The following is a 10,287-nucleotide window of genomic DNA, read 5'->3' as shown; positions in this document are numbered from 1 at the left end:
CCACACAAGTGGGCAGACACGCGCCTCCGCACAAAAAGAAGGCTCTCGCGTATACTTCCGGGACATGTAAAAAATGTACACAAGCAAGGAAGTGTACAGCGAGTGGAGAAACGCCGGTTATAAACGTACACCCCCCACCCTTCCTTCATCGCGTCTTCCTCCTCACAAATCTTTATTGCCGCTATCAGTTTTGCAATATGGCGCACACACCACAAAAGCAGCCCAGGATAGGCAAAGCAAAGGGATGGTGCGCCGCTGAAGAAGCGGCGCATCGCTCAATTCTGAATGGTAGAATCACGGCGTGTATACGTACACACACATACAAAAATGGATCAAATAAACAGATGGGCGGATTAAAAAATAGTGCACGCTGCAGACACTTCCCCCAAGAATGAACGAACACATCCGAGAGTAGGGGCGGTTTATCATGCTGTCGGCAAACCTGCAAGAAAGTTTCAATCCGCCAGCCCCAAGTGCTTTCTATTTTCCTTGTTCTTCTTCTTACTTTATTTCTTATCGTTTCTCACTACCCGCTATGGGCGAGACAGAGAATATGCTGCTCTTCGGCGGAGTTCGTTTGCTTTCCAGATTAGGCGACAGCCATGTTTCTTACTTCGCGGAATGCGAGACGACGGCCCGGACACGACGGGGAGAATTAAGTTATGCTGACGACGGCCGTGTCCTCGCCGTGAATAAACGCGAAGACAGGCTTCACGTCTCTGTCGGTAGATTTTTGGTGCCGAGAAAGAAAAAAAAAAGGAAGGATAACATGCATCAATGAGTTGGCAATAACTGGCGAGAAGGGACATCATGTCCTTATGGAAAATTTTTGGGGCTAAGGAGGAAAGGAAGGATAACATGCATTGCCATTTTGGCAACAGCGCAACTGGCAAGAAAGCGCTTTGCGTCCCTGTTGGCAAATTTTTGTTGCCGTGGAAGAAAGGCAAAGAAGGATAACTTGCATCGTCCACTTGGCAATGGTGGGCAAGGAAGCGCTTGATGTCCTTACGGCAAATTTTTCGTGCGGACGGAAAAAGGGATCAAGAAGGAAGGATAAGTTACGCCGACGACTTGGCAACAATAGGTAGCAAGAAAACGCTTCACTTCCCAGTCGGGAAATTATTATTAATGCAGAGAAAGAAAGGAAAAAAGAAGGAAGGATAATTTGCATCAACGACTTCGCAACAGCAGGCAAGCAAGTGCTTTATGTCCCTGTCGGCAAACTTTCGGTGCCCAGGAAAAAGAGAAAGGATAGATTCAGTCGACGACTTGGCAGCAGCAGAGAAAGCGCTTCACGTGCCCAATGAAATATGTTTGGTTCCGAGAGAGAAACAGGGAAAGTGGGATAACTTACATCTATAGTACATTTTTGATGCTGAGGAGAAAGGGAGAAGGAAGGAATGGTAACTTACTTGCGTCAAAGACTTGGCAATCACAGGGAGGTAAAGCGCTTCACATCAATGTCGCCAAGCGTTAGACGCCGAGGGCGTTAGATACCCCCTCTTTAATGCGAAAGCCTTGAGGGTAAAATAAATGAAATGAAAGGCAGGGTAATTTGCATCGACGACAAGTCGTCGATAATAATAATTAATAATTGGTTTTTTGGGGGGGCGGGGAAAGGAAAATGGCGCAGTATCTGTCTCATATATCGTTGGACACCTGAACCGCGCCGTAAGAGAAGTGATAAAGGAGGGAGTGAAAGAAGAAAGGAATAGGTGCCGTTGTGGAGGGCTCCGGAATAATTTCGACCACCTGGGGATCTTTAACGTGCACTGACATCGCACAGCACAAGGCGCCCGTGTGCTGTGCGATGTCAGTGCACGTTAAAGATCCCCATGTGGTCGAAATTATTCCGGAGCCCTCCACTACGGCACCTCTTCTTCTTTTCTTCTTTCACTCCCTCCTTTATCCCTTCCCTTACGGCGCGGTTCAGGTGTCCAACGATATATGAGACAGATGCTGCGCCATTTTCCTTCCCCCCCCCAAAAAAAAAAAACCAATTATTAATTATTATTATCGACGACTTGTCAATAACAGGGAAGAAAGCGAGAGGGAGGGGACGATAACTTGCATCGAGATTCCGGCAGCAACAAGCAAAAAAACGCAACGAAATTTAGCCTAATCAGTTGGTACGTAACTTCCAAAGAAAACAGCGCATTAAAAAAATTGACAGACGATTACGATAGTCGGCCCCCTTTCCATTCGTCTTTCTCTCTCTCTCTCTTAGCGCAGCTCTACACACGCCACCTGCCACCGCTGGCAGGTTATGCTGCTGGCCACCCTCTGGGATATTCCCCCTAGCAGCCACCTTCCGGTTGTCCATTCCTCCTCTCTCGCCGTGGCAGGTGGTATTTCGCTGTGCTAGTCCCTGCCACGGTTGTCAGGTGGCGCTGATAACACTGACGTCGACGACGCGGAATCAACGAACGCTCTAAAACGGTACGCAGACAACAGAGACAAGCGCAATAGGTGCTTACACATGTCGAACCTTTCTTGTCCATCACGTGGACTTTATAGAGTTGGCGCATGAGCTGATAGCCTCAACGCAAAATGTTGCAGTGTCCAAGGTATGGACAGTGACCGCAGTACACGTGCTTTGTAAGCGTTCTGCCTGGTGGTGGTGGTAAAAACATTTATTAATTATAGAGAGAGGTGTTGGGGTCCGTGACCTGAAGGGTCACGCCCTTACAACCACTAGGTGGGGATGCCTAGTCAGGCACCCCATTGGCGGTTGCCGCAGCCCGGGCACGCTGCGTTAAGGCCCTTTGGGCCTGGAGGGTGCAGCAGCCGGACAGGGTCGCCTCCCAGTCCTCTCGGGTGGGGTTTGGGATAGGGGGTAGGGATGGGGTCTGCTGGCAGGCCCACACCATGTGGTAGGTGTCCGACACCTCCCCACAGTGTGAGCACCGCCCGTCGAATTGAGGATTGAAATGCTTTAGAGTTGCCGGGCACAGCATCGTGTTAGTGAGCAGGCGCAGGAGTACCCGCTCGTTGGCCTTCCCCAGCCCTTTGCAAGGAGTGGGAAGAGTTGTGTCGATTGTAGCGGCGTGTTTTCTTGGGTGAACGTAAACGCGACGACCTGTCTGACCTAGATAAGATGCTCTGCAGGACAATCAAATCTCGTTGATCATCTCACTGTTACAAGCTATGAACTTTTTCGCGTGCCGGTTTTCACATCGCGATACCACTGGCGGTTTTGACTATTTTCTTTTGTGTAACGCAGATAGTTTGTTCGGCCCAGTAAACGCTATATTTACGCCGTTCGGTGGCACTGCTTTATTCAGCACACTGAGACTGCGTACATAGGGCACGACCACCTTGGCAGGGCCCGATCGGCGAAGTTCTTTAAGCAGTTTGAAGCAAATGATGCATTTGACAGATTCCGCGAATCCTGCTTGGTCCGCTACGATATCCTGCTATTGATAGCGCGTGTGTTTGTCGTTCTCTTGCTGGTGTCCCGTTTCTTCACGCGCTATTTTCGCTAGGAGAAAGCGCTTTATGTCCCAGTCGGCATTTTTTTGACACCGAGAGAGAAAGGTAGAGGGTGGGAAGGTTAACTTACATCAACGACTTGCAAGGCAAGAAAGCGCTTCACGCCCTGTGGTAAACTTTTGGCGCCGAGGAGAAAAGAAAGTTAGCCTACATTTGCGGCTTGGAAAAAGAAGGCGAGAAGGCGCCTCACGTCTATATCTTTTGCGTCGAGGAGAAAGGGAAGGAATGATAACTTACGTTGACGACTTGGCAATAACAGGCAAGGAAACATCAGCGTCTTTTTTTATTCAAGAAAAACAAAATAATCGCCATTTTCTCGCCATCCAGCGTATATCCCAGATAGATTTCTCCGTACACCCTCGGCTTGACAAGACGGTAAAGGAAAGAAATCGAGCTTGAGAGCACACGACATCGACACCACAACACACATGCACGCAACCTCAGAACGACATTTTTTTCTCTTCGTGTTCACTTGCTGTGTGGACTTGCACACAGCGTGGCGAAGTGCACTTTGCTATGAGCAGGAAACGGAGTTTCCATGAAAGTGCCCGCCAGCTCGTGGAGACTCGTGGAGACGTTGCCGGAAAACGGAAAATCACCAACAGTAACAAGCAAGCGAAAAAAGAAAGAAAACACTCACTGCAAAAGTGACCTATATCGATCATAGCGGGCGCACAAATTGGAAATGTCTGGAATGTGATAGACCGCAAATGTCAAAAATAGGAAATCATTTTCTCGGCTTTTTTCTTTCTTCTTCCTTATCGCTGAGGCAAGGCTAAACTTGGCGTGCTGGAATTCGTTCAGTTTTAAAATATGCAACTTGACAAAAGATGAAGTGAAGAGAAGTATGCAAGGCTGCCTGCGGTGCAAAAAAAGTATCTAGTCTGTATATTTGCACCTACAAATCACTTGAGCTTTTGGGCTCTCTCAGTGCGACTAAAACAAGTACAAAAGAAAACGTAAACAATCAGCGTGTATATGCAACCCATATCACAGTCTCCCAGAACGTCAGCAGTACGAATGCAGGAATGACGACTTGGCATTTATTTTCCTCTATTCTATTCCTTGTTGCACTATGGAATGTGCCAGAGGCAAAATCGTGGCAGAACAAAGTATTGCACATTGAATGATGCAGGCAATTCCCATTGGTCACATTACATGAAAATAATGGATGCTAAAGTGGGCTAATGTTTAAACAAAGTGGCCTGCTTGAGAATTCGGATGATGGGATCATTGTGTTTCCACTAAAAATCACTACATAAAGCGAATGGCCAAATGACTGCCTCTTAAATAAAAAACATAGGAAAAGAAAAATTTGAAGAGCTGGAACAATCCCGTTACCAGAGACAAATCTTGAGCCCATTGTTGACAGGTTATACAACATCGGACAACACTGTGCACACGATGCAGGATCACTCCTGCCAGTGGCTAGATGAGACATTCAGAGTTCAATTTAAATTAGTAAAGAGGCATTTTTTAGAGTGCAGTGAAACCCAAGAGGCTCAGAGATGCTTTGAGTGGAAAATTCATTAATGCATTGTATGGCTCATAGCCAGTAAATTTTCAAAATAGCAATTTTTCTCCATGACAAAAAAACTGGAAAGAAAAATAAACTGTTGTAGTATCTCTCTCCCTCTCTCTTGAACAGTAGAAGCACCTAACCTCAGCAAAGTGCAGGAATGTCAAAACAGAAGATTGCTATATTTACAACAAGCACTCTCATGGGAGCTTGCTTCTTTTATCGATTAAAGTATGTGCATGTAAACACGCTGTATCTGACTGAGCTCAACAAGGTGTGCAGGTATTCTTGGCACGATGAATCTTTCCCACCAAAATGACAAACATAGCAAATGGTAACCTTGAGAGCCAAAGGCGATAGTTGGTTGCCATGCATGTCTTCCATCTTTTCACAATACCTCAAGTAGCATAGGGATACCAGGCTGCAGCTCCATAGCAAACCAACACTTCATGCATCTTCTGCCATGATGCTCTCTCATGTTGAAGAGAGATATTAGAATGTTCATTCAGATCACCTTTCTGGCTATTCAGTGGTGGCTAGCACCACATTGCACAATCGTGACAGCCTTAACACGCAAGCTGAATGCAATGTTAGCACCATTGGCATAGTTCAGCCTCCTAAGAGTATTGCAGTGACATTATATGTGGTGATGACAGCAGTGCTGGCTAGCTGTGGCCTGAATCATAAACCAAAATTACGCATGGGTTTACGCTGATTATATGGCTCTGAAAAGCTTTTCTGGTTGAGATGTTAGCAATTATGGTGGTTTAAAAACAGACATGAACCTGTCTCAATGCGGACCTTTCACTCTTTGTCACTCCAGTGAGCCACCAATATCACAAAAACATACCGAGTAGTAATCGGCGGCCTTAGTACAAGCCCCTGGAGTAAGCCTATTTCAAGAAAACTTCCCATTCAAAACAAACACATGTTTCAAAACAAGTGGAAAAAATACAACAAACATCGCTCGTAAGGAAACATAGCTGAAAAAAGAAACGCACTAGTAGCTCAAACAGTTTCAAAATATGTTGAGGCGCACAGTTTAAACAGCACGGCCTGACAATAACCACAGAGATGGTGTCTATTGAGGCTTGCTTTGAGTCCCAGGCAGTCTCCATTGGCAAAAAAAAAGAAAAAAAGAATGGGGTTCTTGAGCGGCATGCACACTACCCCAAGCACCACAGTTGTTTTGAGAGGCTCAGTGGAGTAGGCAAGCAAAAATGGAATGTTCTTTCTTTGCAGAAAATCAGAAGGCAAGATGACACGATCTTTTGTGACTTTTGTCAAAAACATGAGCAGCCTTAAACACCAAACATTCTCAGTTCCACCGTTGAGGTGCCAAAGCCGTGCCACTTGGTACGGCAATGAATCATCCTTACAGGCTCTATAACCATTAAGATTTTTCATCCCTTCCGGTAGTGGAGCACATCACACAATGTCCAGCACGCAGAACATGCCATAGTGGCCAGTTTATAGGCAAGTAAAGAGCAGCAAAAAGTAAAGAAAAGGCAGTGCGAGAATCGCATTGTCTCCGGTGTCCCAAAGTCAGCACAAGGACACAGTGCAGACAGTTCAACACACTGGAAGATATGTTGTGACTACGCGATTGTGGCACCTTTAAGACATTCAGGACAAAACTTAGTCTTTAGAGATGCCATTACGTCGAACGGTGCCTTCTGGTGTCCACTGATGATAACGCACAGTCTCCGGCATAAATACATCACAATCACATCACTCGTGTTTGAAGACACTCCAGTGGGTGCAGAGTTAACTGTCAAGGGGCTCGACCGACGGAATACTCGAACAAAAACGATTTTTCTTCCGCTGCTGCAACGGGTTTGCATGGTACGGTCAGCCCACTGTGTATTTCCAGCACGGCGATCCGCTGTGTAGAGTCGTCGCACATCGCAGAGGCAGCCCTAGGCGTGAGGTGTGCAGTCAGCGCCGCGCCGGTGATCACCAGTTGGCGAGAGCAGTCTCGTTGACGTGCTCAAAGATCCAGCGTTGCGACACCGACTGCGTGTCGCACGAGTTCATGAATATTTCCCGGCGCTCGGCGTCGCAGTCCAAACAGGTGGCCGTGATCGGGTGGCTGAGCTGCTTGGTACCCTGCGAGCGTGAAACAGAGCGCAGTTATTCGTGGCTAGACGGCTGCACAAGCTTCGCCGATGCCAAAACAGGAAAAAGTATGCACCTCATGCCATATGGCCTGACATCTAAAATTGACCACGTTTTGTAGCGATAGCTACATTACGGTAGCATTTCGAGCCTTCGGCGTGGCGGCGCCGCCGCCATGCTGTCACGTGGTTGGTCACGTGGTGCGGAGCAGCTGCCGGCGGCGCGGCGCCGTGGCTGATCACGTGGTTCGTCACGTGGTTGGTCATGTGACCAAGTTTCACTCGGCCAGCTGTAGCTATCGCGTCACTCCAGGTTTAACCACAGCTAAACCACCGCCAATTTTTTGGTAAACACCTAGCACAGGCAAGAAAAAACCAGGCATTTCATCTGCATCCCAAATATCCAGCGGCCGACCGCTCCTGTGGGGATGATCTGACAGAGCAAGAGCAGACCGTGTGCAAACAGTCTCGATCTTAAGGTAAGGAAGCGGCGTCCAGCGATCGACCGTCCAAAATTCCTCATGAAGCACATTTGGTCGGTTCCTTTGAAATATCTTTTACTCTGATTCCGTTAGGGGTGGCCACACCCAGCGGTATCAGGGGGCGCGGCTTTGTCTGTGCCAGTGATCAGGGGAAAAAATTAAGGTGGAAAATCATGATGAGAATAGTTATGTTATTTTGGGACTGGGGCCCGACGACGATGTGCAATGCACAGCAAACGAGTATGTTGCTGAGATAGCCTAGTGCTCTTATGCAGTGGCCAGTGAAGCTGATGATCTGTTCGCGGCGCCGCAGGTTCGAATCCCAGTCGCGGAAATATCCATGTTTTATTTATTTATGATTTGGCTCTGTTACAGTGACGGCGGCGACATGGCTCAACTCACGAACGGGCGCTTAGGAGCTTCGCTCTAAAAAAAAAACGTGGCCTCATAAATTTGACTCCTTGAATCTCGTGAAATTCTTAAAAAAACTGCGCAGCTTCCCTTTGATTACAGCAGAAGCACTGGGGAGAACAAATGTCTTTCGCACCTCTTGCTCATTCCGCTAGGAATCGTAGGTCGCTTCTGCCACTCCTATAGAAAACTGGAAACTTGCGCAGTGCAGAAAAATTCGAAAGCTCAGTTCGGGACAATCTTTGAGTAGGAAAGGACAGTGCTTAGAGTCGAGTAAAAATACACTATGGCTAGCTCTCATATCAGCTACACATTACATGAATGGTCGTTCAGCGTTCTAATACGCTGAATTTGGTAAACAATGCCGAGAATTAGAAAACCAGGACGTTTTAGCATAACTCCGCTCAGTGATACCAAGATGTATGTTTTGAAAATACACTAAAGGGACGCATGAATGGGAAAGAACAAATAGATTACCATTCGGGAACGCAAGCGGCGATCTTTTTTTTTTTTGCGCGCGAAAAGTTCATTGCCTGCTGAGAAAAACGCAGATCAAGTCCCAGATTTATCACCCCAATACCCAAAACGCGGGCACTGTTAGTAATTGAAGTGAGTGTGTCAGGAAACACTAGAAAAAAAATGACTTCCTCAAAATCGAAACCAGAAAAGGGGCGGTCATTACCAAGTACCTGAAGTTACGTAAAAACATACCACTTGGATCTACTAGGGCGCTTTAGTCGTGTCGATTCGGCAGCTTGTGACGTGTATGCCATCGACAAGGTAGTGAAAACGACGAGCCTCTCGGCCAATCAGAGGGAACGAACGAATAGAAAACCGCTTTTCCCGCCGCCTGCCTGACGGGTCTTTGATGAAACATTCATCAACAGATGGCGCCACTATAGCGTCTCCTGTGAAGCCCAACTTGCCACCCCTTCACGCTAATGGGATCCTCAGCGTTAAGAAAGCGCGCGAGTGACCTGACCTCGAGGGCTTGGCCTTGAGTTGTGCTTCACGCAGTTGAACTGGGCGGCATGCGACGCTTCGCGTTCCCGAGTCTCACCAGCATTCGTCGCGCAGCTTTCCTATTTTGTCAGTTACCGTCGAAATAGTGTTTCGCGATGAGCCAACTAAGACTGGTAAAGAATTCACTAGACCACGCGCAATTACCAGAATCCTAGAGGGACGTTGCTGCACGTATTCGTTTTTACGTGATTTTTTTAGTTTATTTCAAATTTAATCACGACAAAAAATGACATTATTGAAATCTTGGCACACTGATCTCTTATTCTATCTGGACCTAGTATTCCCCTTAAATGTTAATTTAACCGAAAAAAAAACGAAAATCCCATAGTTAACCTGTGCAATCTTACATTTAGCTAGCGAAAGGTGCCTTAGCAGCTCCAACCCGTACTGAAAAAAAAAAATATGGGTTGATATTACGTGAATTTCTAACACAACATACGCCAGACAATTAGCCGATTCCACAAGGCCCGACCTGGGCATCAATTATTAAAATGCAAGGGTAGGTCAAACCCTAGTTTACCACCTCCTCTGGAAATGCAGCCCAGGGCTTCTTTACTGGCACAATGTTCATATGAATATATTTGCCTAAAGTTAACCGAAAGTACTAACGGACAAACGCAGTGGTCGTCCTGCTTCACCGACTTGGCGGCGACCCAGCGGAGCACAGCGCACCGTTTAGCGGGGTTCCTATTCGGGGCGTTTTCAGTGCACGCTCCCGTCTCGTATACGCACCGTGTCGTACTTGAACAGCTGGTTCCCGTGCATGCCGTGGCAGCTCCAGAGCACCACTGGGGCGCGGGGCTCCGAGCTGGACACGTCGAAGCAGACGGTGCGCTTCTGCGGCCGCACGTCCTTGTGCCAGGTGAGCACGAACTGCTGCTCTCCCGACTGGCCCCGGTTGGCGCTGATGCACTTCTCGAGCGAGAACCGCTCGTTCTGGCCCTTGAACTGCGTGTCGATGCAGAGCGAACTCTTCTCGTGTCGGATCTGCGTGCAGAACAGGAAGGGGGGGGGGGGGGATTTCAGAACGAATGAATCAACAGAAGTTCATTGAACAGTATTCTCAAGGATGCGGCTGAAATCTCCGACGTTGCGGCTGTCCAGGGCCTTTCCGCCAGCTGTTGCTCACAGTCGGGGTCCGAGCAGGACAGCATATCCTCCCACTGCTCAAGCGCAGCGTTTTATATACTACAGCAATGTTTAGATTCTTTTGACAGTAGCTTTTGTGCAGGGTGGGGTACGT

At 47.7% G+C, this 10,287-nt stretch overlaps 1 protein-coding gene across 1 annotated transcript in view; it reads right to left on the bottom strand.

The window, feature by feature from the left end:
* Positions 1-3,758: 3,758 nt before the first annotated feature.
* Positions 3,759-10,287, bottom strand: part of LOC144129076 (putative polypeptide N-acetylgalactosaminyltransferase 10) — a 203,154-nt gene continuing 196,625 nt past the window's right edge. The window contains 2 exon segments of the mRNA XM_077662966.1: positions 3,759-7,120; positions 9,777-10,031. Of these exon segments, the coding sequence (XP_077519092.1) occupies positions 6,968-7,120; positions 9,777-10,031 (408 nt within the window). The 3' untranslated portion in view covers positions 3,759-6,967.

The sequence above is a fragment of the Amblyomma americanum genome, chromosome 4 (assembly GCF_052857255.1).
Source record: "Amblyomma americanum isolate KBUSLIRL-KWMA chromosome 4, ASM5285725v1, whole genome shotgun sequence".
Taxonomy (NCBI): Eukaryota; Metazoa; Arthropoda; class Arachnida; order Ixodida; family Ixodidae; genus Amblyomma; species Amblyomma americanum.
Note: the sequence above shows the minus strand (reverse complement) of the source record. Positions and strands in the feature narration are given on the sequence as shown.